Source organism: Poromitra crassiceps (genome assembly GCF_964638095.1).
Source record: "Poromitra crassiceps genome assembly, chromosome: 12".
NCBI lineage: Eukaryota > Metazoa > Chordata > Actinopteri > Beryciformes > Melamphaidae > Poromitra > Poromitra crassiceps.
Genome location: NC_139632.1, coordinates 13238870 through 13264178, shown reverse-complemented (window position 1 = coordinate 13264178; position 25309 = coordinate 13238870). Strand labels below are relative to the sequence as shown.

Genomic DNA, 25309 nt, shown 5'->3' with positions numbered 1-25309 from the left:
AGGCATTAAGAACACAGTAACAAAAGGGGGGAAATAATTTCCACGAGTTTCAAAACCAAAACAGATAAAACAGAAAAAACAATTTGAAAATGAAAAATGGAGATGTCACCTTGCTGAACAATGCTGAGGAAGGCTCACGCCGAAACGTTCATTGTCATTGCTGCTTGAAGGTAATAAAACAACCCAAAAGGATTTATTTTGAGTGCTGGTTTTTTGTCCCTCTCACCTTGCTGAACGCTCCCTGCAAATGGTCTCAGTGTACTTTGCAAGTTGTGTATTTCTTTTTCTTTTTTTTTACCTTTATTTTTATACAGGGGGAGTCTCACCGAGAGCAATGCTCTCTTTTTCAAGAGGGCATTGTTTACCTGGAAGCCACTGATCAGCTCCATTGGGCTTAAGGGTCTTGCTCAAGGGCAGCTGCTTTTCACTTTCCCCACCCACCCAGATTCATCCCGCAGTCCGGGGTTTGAACCGATGACCTTCACAAGCTCGCTTCTCTAACCTTTAGGCGACCACTGCCCCAATTGGACACCAACAGTAAAGTCTCGGTTTCCTTATTTTAAATATTATTTTACCCTGCGCTTCAATGAATACCTCTAAACATTTTAATTTAGAGAAGCATAAAGCAAGAATGCACTTAAGTATCCCCTTTCAACAATAAAAAAAAAAATGCTGTAAAAGCCTAAAAATAAACTGTAATACATATAAGACACTTCACAAAAGAGACAAAATGACAAAAAAGTGTTTAAAGAAAAAAAGGGGGGGGGGGGGCGAAGAAAAAGAGGGAAAATACAGGAAATATAAATACTGAAAGTGTGTTTATGTGCATTGTGTTGTTGTCCAGTATTGAATGACAATCTTATTACTGTAATATATCTTTATTGCCTTGGTCCAGACCTTCAAATGTGCCCACTCCACTGAGTTGAGTTTTGTAACAGGTTGCCAATTCAGTCTAATATCAGGCTAATATCTTTACATGAAGAACTGAGATTGTCTCTACGATTCCAGAAGGGTGAAGTCAGTGACACTGGACAAATAAAATTAATTGTGTAAAACAAATTGTGTTTGTTTGTTTGTGTGTGTGCTGTGTGTAGGTGTCTGTATGTGTGTAGGCCTCTGTGTGAATAGAGGTGGATTAGCACTGTGTCAGAAGGTGGCCCAATTTAGCTGAACCTATAGCTTTTTATTATACATGACATGTATAGTTCTGTTAGTTCTGTTATTATTAGTTATATTATTGTTGTTGTTGTTGTTGTTGTTGTTGTTGTTGTTGTTGTTGTTGTTGTTGTTGTTGTTGTTGTTGTTGTTGTTGTTGTTATTATCACCATCCTTATGTTAAGTCCTATTTTGGCAAAACAGCTTGAAATTACTTGCAGAGAATTACTATTAAATCTTGGCGTGCTATAAAGCTCCACCCTTACCTGGTCCATTTTACCTGATGGCCCAATTGACCTGACCCCAGGTATTGTTTTTATGAAGTTATGCAGCCTACAGCGGGTTAAAGGGAAGATGTAAGATGTAGACAAGAAGTTAAAATGAGAACTAATGAAAGTATGTTTGTCATGTTAATACTGCAAATATAAAGCGGGTGTTTTCAGTTTGGTGAGCGACTTGGCAGGTGGTTTGGCAGGTGTCTGGTCATGTTTTCTGTATATAGTGTGAGTCACAGTCAGATATCATAGTGAGATGTGGGCAGGTCAAACTATGATCTCATGGGTCACGTCTGAGGATCTTCCTGATCATACCGAGCATACCCCAGCACGTCTGAGGATCTTCCTGATCATACCGAGCATACCCCAGCACGTCTGAGGATCTTCCTGATCATACCGAGCATACCCCAGCACGTCTGAGGATCTTCCTGATCATACCGAGCATACCCCAGCAGCGGATGACACCTGAACCTCTTCACACTTGCAGCTTACAAGTTCACCGTGGCTCCGCTCTTGGCATGCAGGCATACGAATGCTCCACAGCTCAAATTCCATGACCTGAAGAAACTTTAAGCCCGCCCAATCCCTTAATCTGTTTTCTTAAATGACTTAAAGGCTTAAATGAAGCTGAATTAACTCCTTTGCTTTGTTATCTGTGTCTATGCTATACAGGCTGGGTGTGGATCACCTATTAGGATTTGAATAAGTGACTATGAATGTAGACTCAAATGCCCTCATAGCCTTAAAGCATTCATTTGTGAATTTGTTTAATCTGTTTGGGTGAGATTCCCAACTATGATGATTACCAATACTTTGCCAAAATTAAAGGAAAAGAGGCTTAAATGCAGAGCACATAATGTTGTGTTTTTTCTTATACTCTGCCCAAAAGAACAAATAGATGAGTAAGCATTTTGGTACCAAGTTTACAATTTGTGTAAATCAGGGGTTTTCAAAGTAGGAGGCGGCCCCCCCCCCCAGGGGGGCTCCAAGCAATTTCAGGGGCGGCTCAGTGAATGGAAGTTAAAAAATATGACATTAGTTATCAAAAGGAGATGACATAGAATATAACCTGTGTGTGGTTTGGTTAAACAGATAGTTCAGAAATTCAGTAGTTGTGTGGAATTGTACAATCCCCCCCCCCCCCCCCCCCCCCCCCCCCACACACACACACACACACATTCCCAGCTTTGTCTGGGGGGAGGCCCACAGTGTCACACTTTATGAAAACCCCTGGCCTGGTGTAAATTATTTTATCTCAGCCTTGCAATTACATAGGATGTCCACAAGATGTCACTTGACTCAACAAAGTTGTCAGCCAGACTCCTTTCTTAGTACTGAACCAATGGCACAGTGAGGCAGCTGTCAATTATCAGGATATAACAGATGAGAGAACATTTGTCCTAAAAATGCATTTTATTTTTCAAAAGAATGCACTCAGGGTGAAGTATTTAGATGAAGATTAAGATGGATGAGACTTTTATGAGGCCTATTGGTCCAACGGAGATGAGGATGATGATGATGAGGATGATGATAAAGCATCAGCTATGTATGAGTCTTCATAGGCAGAGATGGGAAAACTACACACATTCTTTACTTAAGTAGATGTACAGTTACTTGTATAAAAATAGAGTCTGGAGAAGTAGCCTACTGATTCAACTTGTTTACTCAAGTAAATGTAAAGAAGTACAGGCTCTGAAAAGTAATCAAGTAAGAAATATTTCTCCCGGCTGTTTCTGTGGAAAGCAAACTGAAACTCACGTCATAATGTAATTCGAAGACTATAAAAAGTGTTTTAAGATGAATACATTGATTAATAATTTGTGTGATATGGTTTTTCCTCAAAAAAGATGCACATAAATGCATGAAAGCTGGGAGAGCATGAGAAGAGAGACAGACAAACAGCGTTTTTGTCTTCTTAGGCTCAATTTCTTAATGGAAGTAACGGTGGCAAAGGGTGAGTGAGTGTACTAGCCCTCTCTCACACCTCAGACGCTAACCAAAAATAGGTCCCTTTTGCATGGGGTTTTTGTGGGGGATTTTTTTCCAATATTTTATTTTCAGTTTTTACTTATAGAACCAAAACAAAAATGCATACAATATATGCATGCATGTGTACAAAAACGGGCTACCAGCCACATAAAGTGCTTATGTGCTTATAAAAAACTAGAAATCACGCACGCTCGATTCCTAGGCTCGGCCGCTGCGCGGGCTCACATACGCAGCTTTGGCGCTGCGCGTCCTGGCAAGCTTCACATCACTGATGACATCACAATTGCTCCAGTGACCATCACTCATCACATCATGGAGTGCTCGAGTGACATCACTCAGTGCACGAGTGACGTCACTCAGCGTACAATTGCTCATAGACATTGTGGCATCATCAGTGACATCACAATTGCTGATGACATCATCCAATGTGGGACAAAAATTGAAACAAACAGAGCTCAGAAAAGAAGGTGAAGAGGGGGACTTCCATTCCTTCAGAATGAGTCTTTTGGCGACAGTTGTCCCCTGTGTCAGATACTGTTGCACAGGTGTAGGGAAGTTCAGAGAGGACTCCAAGCAGCCGAAGATGGCAAGTTCTGCCTCCGGTTGAAGGGTTATTTTGTAGACCTTAGAGTACCAATCAAATATTTTGTCCCAGAATCCTGTTAGTGAAGGGCAGAACAAGAAGGCATGAGACAGAGTGCCCTCTGACACTTGACACATGTCACACCGTGGTGAGACAGAATGGAAGATCTTGTGCAACTTGTGCTTGGAATAGTGGAGACGGCGGGTGACTTTAAATTGGATCAGCTGGTGTCAGCTATAACTGAGCAGAGCTGTATCACAGACAGAATCCTATCCCATATAATGCCATATGAATCATTACCAAGTTCCCCCTGCCACGCTTCTCAGTTGTCAAACAGACATACAAATCTAGAAATAAGATGCTTGGCGTGAGGAGGGCTCAGCAAAACAATGAAAATAGCATGTTCATTTGGGAGCGCTTACAAGTTATGAATCTTGGATCAAACACTGTCTGATTTGTAGGTATCTGAACAAGTGTGTGTTGGGCTGTGGGGAATTTTTGTAAGGCGAATGATAACTCTGTAATATCTACACACAAGTTACTCACTCAGCATCTGCTCAGCGGCCAATTGATAAAAGATAGCTGATGACTTGGGGTGGGTGGGCATTCTGGGCATGGGGCGATAGGATAGCTAGACGTTGCTGATGAGGGTATTTGACAGGGGATGGGCGTTGCCCGTCCAGTTAAATGTCTGTTTCTTTAGTTGACACGCCTCCAGAAGGAAGACTTCTCAAGCAAACTTTACAAACCAGACCGCAGGTACCCGCCCAAGACGCATCCGAGCTCCGTTTCCATTTGTTTTGCCTCTGTCAATCACCTCTATGCCAAGCGACGTCAGAGAGCAGTAGCGCCACTGAGTGGGTGACGAGCGATCAGTACCAGTACCAGGAAAAAATAGGGGCGTTGAAATGCAAGGACTACAAGGGCCCATTTGACTGTCAGTGAGACATTTGCGCATCTTTCAACATTTGATCCTAGCGACGTCTTTTGGAGAACACTAACACAATGGAGGTCTTTTGCCAGACTGAGCTTTCTGCTTAGCCATTTGGCTGCAACAGCAGTGATGGCTAGGTGAGCTAACGTAGCTAGCTTCCCATTTAGCGAGCTAGCTAGCTTGGTCACTGGGTGCAAGTAGATTTCAACAGGATAGCTACGCTGAACGTAATTATAAGGCGGGTAATTAATGCGGACTGTAGTTTTTCTTTAACCTTCATCGGGTGTTTGTGACAGTGATCTCGCCTGTCGGTTTGTTGTTGGTTTAGCCAGCAGATGGACAGTTTGACGGGAGCTCTCTTTGTCACTGCGCGGGCGTGTGCTGTTGGTTTTGGGGCGGCTAGGCTTGTTCTCGACTGGGCAGTCAGCGGTGGGATCGTACAAATGTGGCAGTGGCAGCCAAGTGTGTCCCACTGTCTCTGGGACCCAACTTGGTAGGTTGCAAAACGAAACATTTATTTTTTAAATGTGTTGTAAGAGTGCCAGACTGAGAGGCTAACCACCTGATGGGGAAAAATACTTTGAAAAAGGTTATCCCCGTTTATACATGCATGTACTTGTGACGCTAGCATAACGTTAACGTTAGCAGCATTTAGCTTGCATGCTAGTTAGATTATTTGAGCGAGTTGTCCAAACTAATTTAATATATTTTGACAGTGCACCAGGGAAGTTGCTTTGTACCGTCGGGCAATCTATTGGGATGATAGATGCATTTGCCGATTTGTTGCATTGCTGCTTTACTGCGATTAGCTGTCAGTCACTGTAGCCCGAGGATTTACACAAGACTTTGACTAAGCTGTGAAATATTTGACAGCAGCTTTGCCATCAACACGGCCGAATTTTGCACCAAGGCGAGCCAGACTCAATTTACAGTATCTGGACCCCCCCCTCCCCCTCATATCTGTCAACACTGGGCTGTCACTCAGAGGGAACTTGTATTTATTTGATACTTTGAGTGAGGTGTACAAAGCGCCCCATGTAAGACGGGCTCAGCTCCTGCGGTTATGACTTTAGAATCCATGATGGCTTGTTGTCTGAGCGAGGAGGCGAAGGAGTCCAAACGAATCAACGCTGAAATCGACAAGCAACTTCGGCGAGACAAGAGAGATGCCAGAAGGGAGCTGAAGCTTCTTCTACTGGGTATGCATGAATCAGAATCTCAATCTCTCTCTCTCTCTCTCTCTCTCTCTCTCACTCACTCACTCACTCACTCACTCACTCACTCACACACACACACACACACACACACACACACACACACACACACACACACACACACACACACAGGTATTGATTTGAATGTATTGTAGATTTGTTGCATGCACCACACTGACTGTGCTATTACATAACGTTCCCCTGGTTGCCACAACATTTCCATGGCTAGGTTATGTATGCAAAACAACTTTCAGATGCGGTTCAGATGTTGGTTCTAATCTAGCATGAGGCATCCCAATGCAGACACACACAGGCCTTTTCACAAGGGTTTGTGAGATAAGCTTGTAATGATTTAAAAACTCAATAAAATGGACATGGATGCTGACTGTGTAGGCCTAGTTTGTGTGCATAGCTCTTCTCCAAAGCCCATCCCGTGTTGCTGATGTTCATATGAAAAGACCAGCAATTAAGGTAATTAGATCTGAGCTTGGGACACTGTTTGGGATAGGGCTGCACGATATGAGGAAAATCTGCGATGTGCGATAACACTGTTCAATATTGCGACGATGAAAAAAAAAACTTGCTATAAATAAACTTAAAGGGTAGGCTACATATTAGCATGTCTTTCTGCTTTAAAATATGCACAGCTAACATAGACCCCAAACATTGTAGCCTATGTCCATTAAATACAGAAATTGAACAATTATTTATATTCAAACATGCTTTTATTGAACATATATTGCACTTGAATACGTAGCGCACAAGGCTCAAACTCAAGAGATTCTGGTAGGCTACATTCAAGCATTTTCAAAGACCCCCTGGCCTGTTTTTCTTTTTCCTACAGTTGAATGTTGGAGCTTCACTGCAGAATAATATGTAGGGTTGTGATGTCAACCAAGTAGCCATCGCGATGGTTCCACAGTGAACCTGGACGATGGCATCATTGTTGACGGTGGGGGATTAATGAATGATTTATGAAGTCGCTGCAATACTGTTTGGCTGTGCTGCTGCAAGTTCACAACAGGACAGCTGATCTCTGCACGAGACACCAGCAGATAGGCTACTACTACAGCACAGAGCCAGCAGCCAGGCGGCTGAAGCACTATAGGCTATCTATTCTTTACCAGCAATATTGAAAGGCGCAAAACAAATAACCTTAACGATACAGATCCTGACCAACAACGTCTGTTGAATTTAACTAGCTGGCAGAAAACAGGCAGAATTACTGGCGGATAACGTTAGTTATCGTCTGGCTTTTTAACCTAACATTACGTTAAGGAGAGATAGAAACACAGCAGCCTGTATGTAGCCTAATGGAAGCGACTTCATGGAAACAGGCGAGTTGAATTCACATTTGAAGACTTGTTCATTACTCACATTGGGTTGAAAACAGGAAAAAACTTGAAGTTTCGTCTTTCTCAACATTTTCACAACACAAATGACTTTTGCTCCTCATGTCCGCTTCCCCTCCGTTCTGCTCTGCTTCTCTGAACTGGGGATAGGGTGCGCTTGTTTAACAACCCTGCACCTCCCCCGAGCATCACGTTGAGTGGAGTTGGCCTTTTTTATATGATTAAATCTGGTAGTTAATCACGGTGGTCCGATGTAGAAGGCTCAGCGGTCGATGGGGGTTGGCAACCCTAATGTGCAGAGTCTGATGCTAGACATAAAAAGACATGAAAGAGCATTTGCTCCTGTAATGTAACGTTTTGCGACTTTTGCCATGTGTTCATCGCGCATGTTCATATTGCGATGACGATGAAAATACGATTAATCGTGCAGCCCTAGTTTGGGATGTGCTCTCTTGCTGTTGTCGCTTCAGGACAGACATAAAGGCACTTTGACAGTGGCTGTAGTTGGGTTTCCATCCACCTGTTTTTATGTGAAATTTCAATTTGCGCATAAAAAACCTGTGCTGCAAAATTCGCAAAAACCTCCAAATATTGCAAAAAAACGCTTGAGGGAGGTGGAAATGCCGGGTGTATCGATAAAAGAAAAATGCGATACGGGCAGTCAGTGGAAACAGATTAAGCGATGTTCCGTTGTCTCTCCATTCAAAAACCACGCAGTTTGCCTTGATCACTGCAAAACATGACATGCTGTGTAGCCTACACACAATAGGGCTACACATGGTAAATAATGCCATGGTAAATACGCAGCACAATACCCGCCGTGGTAAACGGAAGAAGACTGGGATATTAACTTTAAGGCGACTCATTTCTAGAATTGAATGAAATTGTATTCACTAATCACTACTGTCTGTATTTTGCATTTTCTTTTCCCGACTTTCTGAAGATTCGATTAAAATTTGCGATACCTTTGGATGGAAAGCCTTTCTGAGTGAGGTTGATGACATGCTTATGAACAAGACAAGTTGGACAACCAATCATAGGATACCAGAGGGAGGAGATTGCTTTCACGGCTTGCTGGGGATCTCAATGGAAGGCGTGTTGCCTTGATTGACTTGTCTATGATATCAGCTTTTATATGGGTCTTGTGGTTGCGTGTCATTGATGCTTGTTTGACTAAGGTCTTCTTTGCAACAACTCATAAAACAACACCAATAAAAATGCTTTCATAGAGGAAAAGCTAGGAGATGGGAGATGCTATGGTGTTACTGGACTACCATGCCAGTAGCATTTCTTGTTTGGGATTTATGTGGTAAATGTTAACATCAATCTCTTGCAAACAAATACTATTGTTTTAGGTCAGTAGCCAACCTGGTTAACGTAATAGGAGTGATCATTTGATTTGTTCGTTAGCCAATTAGTAGTGAGTTAAAACCATAGGACTTAATCCTGATTACCTGGATTGCCAAACAAGAGTTTGGCCAAGTAAAGCTGGCAAAGCTTCTGATGCAGCCGGCCTGTGGCCTCGCAGCCGGTTGCCTGCCTTGAAACTTCATTTGTCTCTTATGAAACAGAGTTGGTTTTAATTAAGACCGTTTCAAGCATTTTGTCAGTGTCTAGTCGAGAGGTGGCCATCATTTGGAAATGAATGGTTTCCAGAGACTAGTCTGTGCCATCCACAGGCCAGTTTTCATGTTTAATGAATTGTAGCAGAGCCATTCTGTGTGACATTCTACAGATTCCCAAAGGAGACATTTGTCCTTTTACTTGTCCCCCTCCGCAGGGAGGTCAGAGGTCAGGGTCAGCTACAGAATAGCCTCGCTGTAGCTGGCAGGAATTCAGTGTCCTGCTCAAGGACACTTCAGTAGGGCGGTGGCTTGCTGTCACTTGACCGGGGATTGAACCCGGGTCCTCTGGTTGAATGGATGCATGCTCTCACCAATCACTTGACAACCTCCCCCCAAAACTTCCAATATTAGGAATGCATCGCTTGGGAAATTCTGGCCGATCCCGATGTTTTGATTACGCCCTTTTTTTTGCCAGGGAAACAAATAAATCTTCATTATAAACACATGACTGACCTGTTTTAAAGTCTTCAGAGCCCTTCATCACACTACCTTTGAATGAGCACAAATTCAATCATACAAATGTAATTATGAAACAAACAATCGACAAATTATGTCACCCAACTGCCACTGCAATTGGTCAACAGCAGCTTTTTATGCCTCCACCGGCGATAGCCAGGCCGGAGGCATTATGGATCCGGGTTGTCCGTATGTACGTACGTCCGTCCGATGTTCGTTAATGTTCGCGATATCTGAGGAACGGCTTGACGGAATTTCATCAAATTTGCCTCAAACATCAACTTAGACTCGAGGATGATCTGATTAGATTTTGGTCAACAAAGGTCAAGGTCACTGTGACCTCTCGAACGCCATTTTCAAGCTTTTTAACGCGATATCTCATGAATGCCTTGACGGAATTTCATCAAATTCGCATCAAACATCGCCTTGCACTCAAGCATGAACTGATTCGATTTTCGTGGTCAAAGGCCAAGGTCACTGTGACCTCTCGAAAGCCATTTTCAAGCTTGTTAACGCGATATCTCAGGAATGCCTTGACGGCATTTTTTTTTAGCAGGAAAAAGTGGAAAAAGTGTTGAGTATCTCTTTAAGCTCCAACATTCAACTGTAGGAAAAAGAAAAACAACATTTTGACTTCACGCCAGGAGGTCTTTAAAATTGCTTGAATGTAGCCTACCAGATTCTCTTGAGTTTGAGCCTTGTGCACTCTGTATTCAAGTGCAATATATGTTGAATAAAAGCATGTTTGAATATAAATAATTGTTCAATTTCTTTATTTAATGGACATAGGCTATTAAATGTTTGGGGTCTATGTTCGCTGTGTATCTTTTAAAGCAGAAAGACATGCTACTGTAGCTAATATGTAGCCTAGCCTTTAAGATTTGTTTATTGATAAAATAACATACAGTACCAGGATGGATCAGTTGCAGCTAGGATTAACCCATGAATAAATGTGCTCCTTTTCTCACTCACTTCCATGTCACCACCTGTTCTCCCTGCCCTGGCATCATCATGGTCTCTCTCTCTCTCGCTCTCTCTCTGTCTGCTCACTTTCTGTTTTTATACCTCTCTGTGTTATTGTTGCTGTCCTTGCGTTGATGCTTGCTGTTGTGTTATGTGCTTTTTACTGCTGTGTTTAATCTTATTGTTGTTTTGTTGCATCTCATTTAATTGACGATTTAATTGTAGTTTTATGTGCTTTGTTTTTAACATGTTTGATCTTTTAGCCCTCCTCCCTTTTCCCCTTATGAGGCAGGCCGACATTGTAAATAAGAATTTTGTTCTTAAAGCAGCTACGAGCAACTTTTTCGATTGTTATTAAACAGTATAAATTTAATATCAATGCATCACATCTTACCTCTAATAGTCGACGATACCAACGCAGAGTAGTCTCGCTTGAACCCCGAGTGAATCGGCCAGTGTTAGTGTGTCTGTAGCCAGGGCAGATCAGGAATTGAAATGAAACGGTTTGCAGCAGCCACTTCGGCCATAACCACAAAATAACTTCCAAAAAACCTGTTAGAATATAACGAGAGATGTTCCCGCGAGTATGCGTGGCGTTCACATTGTTTATGTTATGTTGCTAGGCAGCGCAAACGGCGTAAAAAGGCAGCTGCGTTTCACTTCCGCGTTTCACTTCCGCGTTTCACTTCCGGGTTACCCGGTCCGGTCGCTCTAGAGAGCCCCCTGTTGGCGCGAGTTTAGACAGACTATAGACTTAATAATCACCTAAGGGAGCAATCTCAGATACACACGGCTTTGGTCTCGTCGACTATTAGAGGTAAGATGTGATGCATTGATATTAAATGTATACTGTTTAATAACAATCGAAAAAGTTGCTCGTAGCTGCTTTAATTGTCTCGCCTGGTAAAATAAAGGTAAAATAAAAAAATCTCTCTCTCTCTCTCTGCTCTGAATACAACATGAAAGAAATATTATCAGTAACAAATCATACGCTTGGATACAATATCGAATACACAGGGCGTATTTCCCTCGCATGAACATAATATGAAACATTGCAACTCACCATAGCCGTTTTCACACATGCGTACAGGAAAATTACCTGTAAATCAATATCGGCCATTTCCCGGAATTTCCCTTCACACCTGAGCCCTTGCATGTGTGAATATAGTCGTCAAATAGGCTGTATGTTGGGGGGGCGGGGCGGCACTGCAGAGCGGGTGGGGAGTGACGTGTGCACTTGGATGGGGAATCCTCCTTATTTTGGGGGTCGGCAAACTCCGATGGTGAAATAAGTTCGCTTGTCACACAATAAATCACACTCGTTTGACTTAAGAGGGCATGTATGTTGTATCCTTCACATTCGCTAACCAGTCTTTGAACTGAAATCTTTGAAGAAGTAGGGATCCCTGTCGGAGAGAAATAGCCTGGCTGGTTCGATGTTTATCCGTTCACCTGCGTCGCGTTGAAGCACTTTTTACAGACTGGCTTCGTTTGATGTGTCCAGGGGGCTTGCCTTCGCTGTCAGCAACGTAAGCAAAATACTTCCACATTTCGCTTCGTGCATTTGCTTTCTCAACAAGCGTTGGGCGGCTTGCAAGACTCAAGCCGCTGCCATTTTCGCTGTCTGTGTCCCTGTCGGGCTGGACTGAAGGACTCTGGCCAGAGAGCGAGCAGAGAGGAGAGGGGGGAAATCGGCACGCCCACACATGAAGCAGCCATACCGCTCTTCTGACAAGCTAGAAACTGGTGAAATGTCTGCGATGACGGGGCCGTGCTTATACCGGAAAACAACTTTCACACATGAAGGCATTAGACCGCTTTCCGGTCATTTAGCGGTAAAAAGCGCATGTGTGAAAACGGCTCATGTGTCTCCCACACATCGCACAGCCTGTGTTTATTCCTCTTTCTCTCTCATGTCTGTGAGACGTTGCACTGTTTCTTCAAATCGATACATATGTGGACGACTACAAGATAGAAAGATAGAAAAGATAGAAGATAGAAATGCGTTTGCAACACTATGATTTCACTTTAGTCATCTTTTTTACTACAAAAAGGTGTGTAACCTGGCATGCAAACCAATCCAGCGTGAATTGTCTGAAATGATATGGGGACAGAGTCTGTCTGTGGTCCAACTCTGCTCAATCAACAGCAGACACCAGCTGATCCAATTTAAAGTCACTCATCGACTTCACTATCCCCAAGTCCTCCTGCTCGGCTGCAAGGATTGCTGCAGTAGTTGCTTCTCCCACAATGCATTTGATCCTGGCATACGTTACAGATGGCATGTGTTGATTCTATCTCTGTCTCTCTCACAAACTTTGTAATGACACCGCCGAGATGTTTTAACATTAGCTGTGTTTGCATGCAACGATTTTGACCACAACTCCGCCCTAGAAATGGCTCACATGTTTTGCATCATCATCAATCAGTTTTGCAATCTGTGCAAATTAAGCAATATCAGATTTCTCCAATCTCACATGGCTGAAAATCCTCTGATTTCCTATCGCTGGCCGATCGATTGGAGCATCTCTAGCTAGTGTGTTTGGATGTGCTAGTGTGTTTGGATGTGCTAGTGCAGTGTTTCCCCTACCATTCTACAGGCCTGGCGGGCCTGCTCTCCCCAAAATTTCAATAAACCTTTATGGCATATTATTACAACTACTGGTGTTGACAGTAATAGAAGATGCCAAATCATTCAAAACCATAAGCATTTTGCTTTTAGGAGCATTGTGCCAGCGTGCAGCGCTGTTCCAAAACTTGTCAACGTGTGTCGTTGCCTGGGAAATGCACATCCCATAATACAACTGTTCGCATCGCATCCCATAATTGTATGCTGATACTTGGGATGCCATTGCGAACATAGATGCAAACAGGTTAGCTAAAAGTTTAGGGTCGCCAGCGTCGAAATCCCTCCAGGCCTGAAAGATTTTCTAGGGGAAACAGTGTGTTTGGATGTGCTAGTGTGTTTGGATGTGCTAGTGTGTTTGGCTGTGCTAGTGTGTTTGGCTGTGCTAGTGTGTTTGGATGTGCTAGTGTGTTTGGCTGTGCTAGTGTGTTTGGATGTGCTAGTGTGTTTGGATGGGCTAGTGTGTTTGGCTGTGCTAGTGTGTTTGGATGTGCTAGTGTGTTTGGCTGTGCTAGTGTGTTTGGATGTGCTAGTGTGTTTGGCTGTGCTAGTGTGTTTGGATGTGCTAGTGTGTTTGGATGGGCTAGTGTGTTTGGCTGTGCTAGTGTGTTTGGATGGGCTAGTGTGTTTGGCTGTGCTAGTGTGTTTGGATGTGCTAGTGTGTTTGGATGTGCTAGTGTGTTTGGATGGGCTAGTGTGTTTTGCTGTGCTAGTGTGTTTGGATGTGCTAGTGTGTTTGGATGTGCTAGTGTGTTTGGCTGTGCTAGTGTGTTTGGCTGTGCTAGTGTGTTTGGATGTGCTAGTGTGTTTGGCTGTGCTAGTGTGTTTGGCTGTGCTAGTGTGTTTGGCTGTGCTAGTGTGTTTGGATGGGCTAGTGTGTTTGGGGACTGGCAATACACAAAGGCGTCTGTTGGTTCAGTTGGCCAACGACGTTGATTAGAAATATAAAAGTGGTTGGCGGGGGGAAGAAAGCATTATTGTCCTGCTTTTTCTGCTCACAGATGAGATGGTAGGATGGTGACTCACTGAAAGAGATTGATTTGGAAGACTGCCCTCCCCCCCCCTCCCATTTTCTCCCCAATCGCACTTGGCCAATCCCCCCTGCTGTCCAGGTCTTTGCTCCACCCCCTCTGGCGATCTGGGGAGAGCTGTAGACTCACACATGCTTCCTCCGGATACATGTGCCTGCCGCTTATTTTTTCACCTGACAGCGAGGAGTTTCCCTGGCAGGACATAGCGTGTGGGGGAGGATCATGCTATTCTCCCCCAGTTCCCCTCCCCCCTGAACAGGTACCCCCACTGACCAGAGGAAGCGCTAGTGCTGCGACCAGGACTCATACCCCACCAGCTTTCCAGTTCCCACCCACAGGCGCGGGCAATTGTGCCTGGATGGATGCCCGAGCAAGCCGGAGGCAACACGGGGGCTCGAACCTGTGACTCTCGTGTTGGTAGGCAGGGAATCTACCGCTGCACTACCTGGACGCCCTTCACGACCAATTTTCTTTATGAAAAAGTAAAACTACAAATTGCAGGAGGCACATTTTTTTCAGCTGGCGGTGGGAGTCTGCTGTCCCCTTATTTAAGCTTGTGTTAAAAAAAAGATCTAAGCACCATCTAGCTCCAGTCTGAGTTATAGTGTAGTCTGGTTGTCTTACTTCATTTGGAATCTATTATGGGCCTCTCTGATCCTTTTATAGACCTCCGTGCACACTGCACACTGTAGCTTCCTATGACGTTTTTGCCTGCATATGATTCAGGTCAGGAAAGTTTTTCATCCACGGTCCACAGCAGCTGCTGGATTCCGAAATTCACGATGTGCTTTGACGTTTTCACCAGTCACATTGATTTCAACTTCAAGAATACAAATTGACCTCCACGTATTGGGTAGTTGCCTGCCAAAGTGGATGGTAAGTATGGTCATTTGGCTGGAATTAATATCTCACCTTAAAGAGGACATAAAATAACAACATTTCACCTTTTCCAAAGTTGAAATGTTCATCTTTCTAACAAATCTATGTAAAATTCAGACTTGAAAGCAGTGTCCTGTCTTGTCTGAGTTGAAATGCAAATGAACTATGATCAAATATTTTATGTCCTCTTTAATGTTGATTGATGACTGAAATGTTTGTTGATTGTTTAATTATATCCTAAATTGTGTATGAAGCTTTAAACCTGGCTCCTCCCTAACTGTCAGAGTTGTTGGTTACTGATGTCCAAGTTAGGTAAGTTGTAGTGCAAAAATGCTTATCTGCTGCTGCCTATACTTTTGCAGATGGCAGGGTAGTTGGGGCATTTGCCATTTTGTCTGATGTTTTAAGTGGAGGAAATGATTGGGGCTGTTGATCAGTAACAGGCTGGCTCTCCTCAGTGGTGTGGTTAGCTAGCTCTGGGCTGGTGTGCAGGCTGAGGAAGAGGAGGGTTAGCTAGCTCTGGGCTGGTGTGCACGCTGAGGAAGAGGAGGGTTAGCTAGCTCTGGGCTGGCATGCAGGCTGAGGAAGAGGAGGGTTAGCTAGCTCTGGGCTGGCGTGCACGCTGAGGAAGAGGAGGGTTAGCTAGCTCTGGGCTGGCATGCAGGCTGAGGAAGAGGAGGGTTAGCTAGCTCTGGGCTGGCATGCAGGCTTGCAGGCTGAGGAAGAGGAGGGTTAGCTAGCTCTGGGCTGGCGTGCAGGCTGAGGAAGAGGAGGGTTAGCTAGCTCTGGGCTGGCATGCAGGCTGAGGAAGAGGAGGGTTAGCTAGCTCTGGGCTGGCATGCAGGCTGAGGAAGAGGAGGGTTAGCTAGCTCTGGGCTGGCATGCAGGCTTGCAGGCTGAGGAAGAGGAGGGTTAGCTAGCTCTGGGCTGGCGTGCACGCTGAGGAAGTGGAGGGTTAGCTAGCTCTCGGCTGGCATGCAGGCTGAGGAAGAGGAGGGTTAGCTAGCTCTGGGCTGGCATGCAGGCTTGCAGGCTGAGGAAGAGGAGGGTTAGCTAGCTCTGGGCTGGCGTGCACGCTGAGGAAGAGGAGGGTTAGCTAGCTCTGGGCTGGCGTGCACGCTGAGGAAGAGGAGGGTTAGCTAGCTCTGGCCTGGCATGCAGGCTGAGGAAGAGGAGGGTTAGCTAGCTCTGGGCTGGCTTGCAGGCTGAGGAAGAGGAGGGTTAGCTAGCTCTGGGCTGGCGTGCACGCTGAGGAAGAGGAGGGTTAGCTAGCTCTGGGCTGGCATGCAGGCTGAGGAAGAGGGTTAGCTAGCTCTGGGCTGGCGTGCAGGCTGAGGAAGAGGAGGGTTAGCTAGCTCTGGGCTGGCGTGCAGGCTGAGCAAGAGGAGGGTTAGCTAGCTCTGGGCTGGCGTGCAGGCTGAGGAAGAGGAGGGATAGCTAGCATAGTGTAGTAGTGTCTAGCCTACTGTCTATTCTGTCAGTTGTCTTTCCTGCGCTGTCCCCTTGCACTAATACCTTTTTTACATCAATAACCGTTTATACTCAATGTAATCGTTGTATAGAATTTTAAACTAATGTTACCTTTGTGAAACACACAACAGTCATATTTGGGCTGTGTCAACAGTGTGCGCTCTGCGTTGTGTGCATGCATGTGTGTCACTTGTGAACTTAGGTTCCAGTTCCCAGCACTTGCTCCCATCGTTTGACATTACAGCAGTGTGGAAACAAACACACTAGTTACACATTGTAGCAGTGTGGAAACGGTGACTGGAAACACTGACTTTCACTTTCCCTCTGTGGGTCCCGTGTTGACTGATGGACCATTTGGTTAAGTCAAGGCATATGGATAGAAACCTGTAAAACGTGTACTAGTGCATACAGTACAAATCACATGTTATTTACTTTTGCAAATTGCACATTTTTATGAGTCAAGAGATAGGCAAATCAAGTACAGTTGACTCACTTCTTAAAATGTGTGCACGTAGGTGTAAGCAATAGCTGAATCACACACATAACATTAAAGACATAATAATCACAAAATCATCCCTTTGGCAAATATGTTTTCCAGAAATTGATGTTAAAGGAGAACTAACCTCCAAAACACTTTTTTTCAGCTTTTAACCAATATATATGACTTTGGGGGTGATGTGTGAAGAATTCTGGTCAGAATTTCCACATTTGACACCAAACAGTTGCCATTTTACCATTTGTATCATTTTTCAGCAGCATACCTGGCATAAGCGCCCTCTAAGGGTCAAAGACTGCTTTTTTTTCTTTTTCTCAAATGAATGGGAGATTAGGGGCACACTGACGTCACAGTGCCCCCAAAGACTATGGGATTTCAAGATAATTACTCCCCTACCCCCTCTGTACCCTTTCGGCTCCTCAGAACTCCAAGCCTATTCTTATTGAAGTTTGCTCTTAAAATACTGAACCAAACGTTGTCAAAGTTGGCACATGTCTTAATTATAGTTAGTTTCCCGCTGAATGTGTCACTACTTTATTAATATCTTACCTGAATAAGCTCGAATGATGATGTATATATTATCAGTCCGAGTTGGAAGCAGCTGTCTCCAGCCAGGCAGGCGGGAGAGAGTCGTACTGTAAACCTCATGCACTAGCTCCAAGCTCCGCGGGCGCGCGCAGCAGAGCAGAGCTCTCTGTGCTCTGAGAGTAGAGAGAGCAGTCTGATATTTCCGCAAACAAATATGGTCGCAGTTTAGCGCACATGTAAAATATAACGCTATACTACGACGTGACAACGTGACAAAGCTTCTCTAAACACATCGGCTACTATCATTTCCCTGCATCCCTCCTACTGAGATTATATCGGTAATGATTTTGGACAGACTGAATGCGCGGAGGAGGAGAGATCTGCAGCTCTGCCCTGAGTAGCCCTGAGAGACACTCGCCTCGCTCCGACTACTGTGCCTGTCTGTGAAAAGCGTCCTGTCCAGTCGCACCTTCGCAAACAGATGCGGGATTCCCTCAATCCTGTACCCAATCTCAGACTGTATTCTCTAAATCGCACACCAGCTATTTCTGTCTGTTTGTTTGTTGCTCCGTGAGGTTACAAGCGCCCCATGCATGCATGCATGTCTGGCAGGAGGGAGGAGGCGCAGGCAGCCTGCACTGCGCTGAGAGGAAAAAACTTTTGCACAACTTTTAACAAGAATCACGAAAAGCCCCCAAACTAAAATGAAAAAGGGACTATATGGCAACTTGGACGAGGGAATGACGTAGAGAAATCTCGCATTGTGTTACCCCAGAACGGGGGGTTTGTCGTATTGTGCGGTGTGCTGCTGTAACGAGCCCATGCCACTTTGCTCTCGTAACGTAGTTTAACACACTGCCATAGAGTTACATGCAGAAAAATAATTAAATTTCTAGTTCGCCACTGAATTACCAAATTGATATAACTTTCAACCATTTTGAGCAAAGCTCTTTCCAAACAGGCCACCAGCGTTGGCTACTTGTTGATATTTATACAGATATGGCCCCTCTCAAATAAATTATTTTTGAGGCAATAGGCAAACTGTAATGGCGTCGATTTCCGAAAAAAAATCTGGACTTCAACACAGCCAAAGAGTCCAGTATAGACAAGAGCATATGTCATTTCTTGGTTTTTTCCATAGGTATTTTCAAATCACTGTTCTAATACATATCTAGGGGGTTAGTCCCCCTTTAAGTAATCCATGTTACAAGTTTAGTAATGGGAGGTTCCATTCCATCTCTCTCTTTTTGCATCCAATTCCATTCTGTATTGCACAATTTACACTACTACAACATTGCCATATTTTATTTGGCACCTATCAAAGCAGTATGCAGTAAAAGGTACCGTATGTTGTACTTTATGACAATATCTATTGCCTTTGTTTTTTCTTTTTCTTTTTGCAATTTAAATGTTTTTGAATACAGAAAAACTAAAAAACGAACAAACTCAGATACAGGAAAAGATAAGAAAGAAAAAACACATACACTCCAAAATCACAACACAGTGCCACCAGTTACATACAGCTTGTAAATATATATACACATTGTGCTTGTAAATATACATATACATATATATATATGAGTGGGATCCCACACAAGGGAGAGAGACCGGCCGGGCGAATCACCCGTCACCCCTAACCTCATCAAGGTAGGCCAGAAATGGGTCCCAAATAGTTTGAAATCTCCCAGGTGAGTTGGTCCTCAAGAACCTGAGTCTCTCCATTCGTACAACAGAGATCATGTCCGCCAACCACAACTGAAAAGAGGGTGGAGAGGGGGACTTCCATTTCTGCAGAATGAGTTTCTTGGCAACAATTGTCCCGTGTCAGAGATTGTTGCACAGCTGTAGGGAAGTCCAGAGAGGATTCCGAGCAGCCGAAGATGGCGAGTTCTGTTTTTATTCATCTTTTAAATTGGAATCTCCTCCTAATTGCAATTAGCAGTGTAGATTTTTTTGAGTATCATGTTGTATGTTTTTATTATTACCCTGTAATGTCCTTGTTTTATGCCCGGATTCCACATAATATTTGACAAATTTATATATTTTGGATAGTTGGGCTGTTTATTAATGCACCGTATTTTTTCAGGATATTGATTATTTTAGCATTTTAGCATTTCTGCTTCATCAGATACTGGATTATCTGCCGAGAATCACGGAGGAAGAGATTCACACCTGTGACATCAGGAGTATGTGCTATGTCAGGGTTTCTCAACTGGTGGGTCGCGGGGCCGTTTTGAGTGGGTCGCGGAAGCCCGTGGGGGGGAAAAATCCACATATCCCCAAATGCTATTGTCTCAACTTGTTTTAGTGAAAGAAGAAGAATTCAGATTCTGCCTTCTTTTTTTGTAAATCGCCCGTCTATGTTTAAACTCATTTTGTTACTGCAGTCAACGAAACCAGGGACTATACTTAAACTGGGTGCCTTTTTGAGCAATGTCTGGTTTAAAAAATATATAGGCCTTTATAAAACGGCTCTCTCAAATCAAGCAATCTGATTGGTTCACAGCCATTGTATAATTCCAGTAACCGAGTTCAATAACCCATGGCCATGGGTTATTGGTTGCCATGGCAACTCTCTTACTAAAAGGCAGCGCTGCCTCGAGCTCCGTGTTGGGCTTTCCAGAAAGCTCTCAGCTTCTCAGCAAGCGCCAGGATTGGCCAATGTCAACTTCAGTCTCCAGAACGATCCAATCAAATCACCCGCACGTCTATCTTCTTGCTAGAGGTCCCGCCTTACAGTAGTGTCAAAACAAAAAGCTACTCGCTTGCAGCCAGACGCATGATGGCGCAACTCTCTTAGGCTTTGGTTACCTCAAAAACAAAATGGCGGAGACAACTTTCAGATCCTTGTGAATCGATCTTCGCTTATAACTTTACTAATACTTCGCAGAAAATGATGTTTTGTACAAGAATAGACGCGGGCTAATGTCTTAACCCCTCTCTTGCGCGCCCTCACTCTTAACCCCGCATTTCTAAATAAGACGTAACGTTACTTGGTGTCGGCATACGGCTCTGGTGTCGGACTTTGCAAAAAGCTCTCAGCAAGCGCCAGGATTGGCCAATGTCAACTTCAGTCTCCAGAACGATCCAATCAAATCACCCGCACGTCTATCTTCTTGCTAGAGGTCCCGCCTTACAGTAGTGTTTCAACTGACTCTCAGAATACCATGCCAGTCGGACTTATAGTATTATTATTATTATATTATTATACTTGGAAACCGTTTTATAAAAGCAATATAGCACTCGAGCAGCGTGTGTTGTGGAATATATCCCGCTGATAAGCTGTTATCCCACTGCGGCCTCGTGGGATAACAGCTTATCAGCGGGATATATTCACCACAACACACTTGCTCTCGTGATATATTGCTTAAATATATGCCTGTAATTCAGGATAAGTTTACCTTTTTATTATTTCATTGGGTTTTTAATTCTAATTGCACTTTTGTTGCACTTTTTTTGTTTTTATTTTGTTTTTAACACAAGGCATTGTAATATTACTGCACTATTTTTTATGAAATAAATTTGAGTGGTATAAAAGAAATCTGAAATTTGGGTCACAAATGAATGACTAAGGAAAAATGTGGGTCCTGAGGCCAGACCAGTTCTATGTGATGTAACTATGCGAGCCACCACGTTGTCCCTTTTTCAGGGTATTTCAGTGAACTCTGAATTGAAATGGGAATCAGGAGGAGGGTAGTATACACATGCAGAGCACACACTTGATCTGTCAATGTGCACTCAAACAGCTCAGTGGTATCTAGGCTAATGAGTGTTTGTTTTTTTGGCAACACCCAAGGATGTCTCATGCATGGAGCCTACCTCCGCCCATTATGATTTCTCTGAGTAAGTCTTGCTCTAAGCCAGAGATCAGCCCTGCGTCAGCCATATTTATTTGGATCCCTGTTCGCTGCTGCCAAGGTAACGACTAGCATGCCAGGGTAAAAAAAAAAAAATGCGGCCAACAAAGAAGAGCAACCCACACAGAGAGGTAAACCCCCCTCCTCCCCCCCAACAAAGAGGGGGTGCATACTAGTACATCTTCGGCCATTATAGGGCTCCCCCCCTGGTATGTAAACGGTCTCAAAGCAGTCTCAGAAAATGATGGGCGACCCCACCCATGTCCCACCCAGGACATCAATTCTTCAGGGCCCTCCCCATGGCAGAAGACTGGTGTCCAGTACCAGTCCAGAACCTCTCGCCAGAACTCTCGCCAAATGATGTGATCGCTGCGCTGCAATATGATTACTTATTATGGCTATTAAAATGAATCTTGAATCCAAACTATCCTCGTATACACAGCAGGGTTGCTGTAGGCACATGCCCCCCCCCCCCCGTATCCCTCCTCTTTAACATCACTCACGGACTCTCAGCCAAGGTTGCTAATGCTAATCATCACCCACATGAGCTTATTTCCCTGAAATCTGGAAAGGCTCGGCTCACACAGCGTGACCTCGCACTCTAGTTTGACAGAGCAACTCAAGCTGCCAATTATTTGAGCTAAATGCTTATTGGTCTGTATTGACAGAGGATTGTCTCTCCGCTGTGACAGCATTTAATTTATGTACAGGAGTCCCACTAGCAATAAAGTACAGCTTTGTTTCCCCTTCGCCCTTCTCAATGAGAGATTATGTCCAGCAGCCTCGCATCTGAACAGGTCAAACCTTCCCATCTGATGGTCCTGGCTGGGCCTATATGTTACAGCCATCAATGGGATACTAAACTCAACTTTTTTTCTTCCTCTTGTGACTGACCACACTGCTCAATTAATTAGATTCAGGAGGTCTAGCATTTTTTCCTCAACCCAGTGACTTGCGTTGCACCTTTATCCAATCTAGAGGAGGTGTGACTGCATTTCTGCCTTTGAGATAAAGGTGATGGTTACATTAACAATTGTCATTCAGTGTGATACCACCCCCCCCCCCCCCCCCCCCCCCCCCCAGATCTGATTCTAAAAATCAGATTTTATCAGATCACATTGCCGCACACCGTATCTCCGGTCTTGGCTTGAAAATGCCTGTCATGTGTTTCCTGAGTGTCTGCATTGCTTGTTCCCCACTCTCCCCCTCTGTTTCTGTACATAAGCTTGTATGCACACAGTGACTGAATCGGGTCCAGTCATTCTGATCACAGTGCGAGCCTCTCCCCACTTTCATATGCGTCCTCCCAGATCGCTCACTGAATGCATCCTGACGTAATCGGATGATATTAATGAATGAAGTGTAACTGTAGCTAAAGGGGAGAATAAGGGTAAGAAATCAGTTTTGCCAGTTTCACCAGAAAAAAAAAGTGAAAGTTAGATGTTGTTGGGCATGGCAGCAGGTTGATCCTAAGAGCCAGTTAAGCCGCCATCATTTGTTTATCAGAGTGGCGAATCGGCAGCATGAGGTTAAGCATCGGTTACGACTCTGACGAGTGCAGTCAGCCCTAGAAAGTCACATCCACCGGCACGCTCTCCCCACAGTCTCTTTACTGCCATGCAAATTGTAACGGCCACATGATTTGCATGTCGTCCAGTTCTAATCAGCAGACTTCACTGATGGAGAGTGTCAACAAACACTCAGAGTTTGGACAGCGCTGGGGAGGGATAGGCCCTCTGGGGCCTCCAGATTACTGCCACAATAAAACAAAATCTATTTATTCAGGCGCTCTGATGATAGAATAGCACCATTAGTTTGGGATTGGACGTCACATGCCAAGAGGCAGTGGGCAGTATTTCTTCGTTATCCATTCAAATCAATTATGGTGGGTTGTATTTTGGCACGACTTAAGTTTTAGCATAATACCTTCTATTGTTGGTCTCTAAGGCTGCACAAAATTTGCAATAAATCATTTTTGTACATGATAAAATAAAAGTGGTGTTGCTGTAGTATTACTTTTTCTGATAACTTGGAGAGAAAAAATACTGTGCAAAACAGATAGTAATACTTCAGTGTTTGTTTTTTTGTTTTTTGCCATTTTTGCCATTATTTGATAGGATAGTGCTAGACAGCGACAAGAAAGCAGGGAGGGAGAGGGGGAGGACATGCAGCAAATGACCACAGGTCGGATTTGAACCCAGGTCGTCTGCGTGAAGGATTTACGGCTAATGTACTGTACATGGCCTCCGGAACAGATAAGGTACGGCTGCGAACAGACTCATGTAATGTGTCAGACGGATGCGGGATCCGACAAAAATAGAACAGGTGCGTAATTTTTCCGTACCACATGTATCACCCATCAATTAACATGGGTGAGAGTCGATCCGGCAGTTTTACCAGATCCGCAACGCAGCCGTAACGCATCCGGTGTACATTGCCTATAAGTCTTAATGGTACGTGTTCCACCAGGTGAGCCACAACGACCTGGTTCAAAACAGATGTTGATCCTTCAGAAAATAGATGGACAGAAATACTAAGGGATAGATGTCTGTCCATTGGGCTGTTTTGGAATGGCGACGAATCGCGTCATCAGTACTGCCCAGACAAGGGACAGCTCTCATTGAAAATGAATTGAAAAAGACATAACTGAGCACTGTGGCCATGATGTGTCTGGCCCCATCTCCTCCAGCAGCCTACTGTCTCTGCACACCTGGCTCTCATGAGCCTGCGCTGCCTACAGCGCCTCCTACATTGACAATTTCAACCTCTTTTGGGAACACAGACAGTTATTTAGGTCATTTTCACACCTGATAGTCCAGTCCCTTGGTTTGGACCACGTTCGGACCAGATGCAAATGATAGATTGTTTCATTTTTCAGCTGGCTCAATTCACTTTCACACCAGCCAAAAATGAAACGTCCAGACGGGGTTGCCAACCCTCCCAGATTTGTTTGGAACCGGACTGAGACCACCTCTTCATCAAGGTCTTGGTCCGGTTGTTTGGTCCGCTTTTGCTCTACACCTGAGCTGAGTGCAATTGCTGTGTTCACGCCTCCCGAAAAGAACTGCACCAAGGGGGAAAAACGAACTACAGTTAGATTCACGCCAACCAAACAAGGCAGGTGTGAAAACGACCTTAGAAACGATGGCATACATCCTAATTGGCTGGGGGCAAAGCTACTATCCTCACAGTCACACATTTCATACTTTGTAGCCCCCCACTCAGGTGTTCTCTCTCAGACCGCCAAAGCATTTCCTGGATGTCCACTCCTTCTGACCAGCCCCACACTGCTGCTGACATCCCTGGGTCCTAGCACCAGTCTAACAACAAGTGCCCACATTTAGCAAAAAAGGAACAAGAAAAATCTACCCAACAAAAGAATCTCCGAATAGTCTAATATTTTGGTCCAGCCCTAGTGACTACCCTAATGTATAGTAAGCACCCAGTTTAGAGGCTGTGGTCCATCCGTGACTCATGTGAAGGAAGGACCTTGCCCCAATATACCTGTATCAACAATACGGACCATTGTTTCAGACGTACGGTACACGTTTGAAATCTCCAGCTACTGTGGCCCGCTGGATAAAGAGTTGGCTTTCACAGTGTGCTAGCAAGGCACGGCAGGTAGGTGTTTGTAGTTCTGCACTGTTTGTCTGGCGGCTCTGTTGGTTGAGCAAACAGTGATGTTGACACACCCAGAGTTTCGGCAGTTCTGTGGCAGTCAGGCCCTGTGAAGAGAGGCTGCCCCACTCCTTCTCGTGACACTGCCTGCCGACTAGCTTAGCATCACTGACATGTATTAGCCCTCCTTAAAGCCGCCTCATATCCCTATAAGGGCTGGATGTGCTGAGACTGAAGGAATTGTCTGTCTGACCCGAC

General features: G+C 44.4%; 1 protein-coding gene across 2 annotated transcripts in view; it reads left to right on the top strand.

Annotated features, from left to right (window-relative positions):
• The first annotated feature begins 5346 nt into the window (after positions 1–5346).
• The window catches only part of LOC310785887 (guanine nucleotide-binding protein subunit alpha-11), a 46872-nt gene continuing 26909 nt past the window's right edge, over positions 5347–25309 (top strand). For both annotated transcript variants that reach the window (XM_083647049.1, XM_083647050.1), the window contains exon 1: positions 5347–6135. In XM_083647049.1, coding sequence (XP_083503175.1) covers positions 6000–6135 — 136 coding nt within the window. In that variant the 5' untranslated portion in view covers positions 5347–5999. The remainder of the gene's footprint in view (positions 6136–25309) is intronic.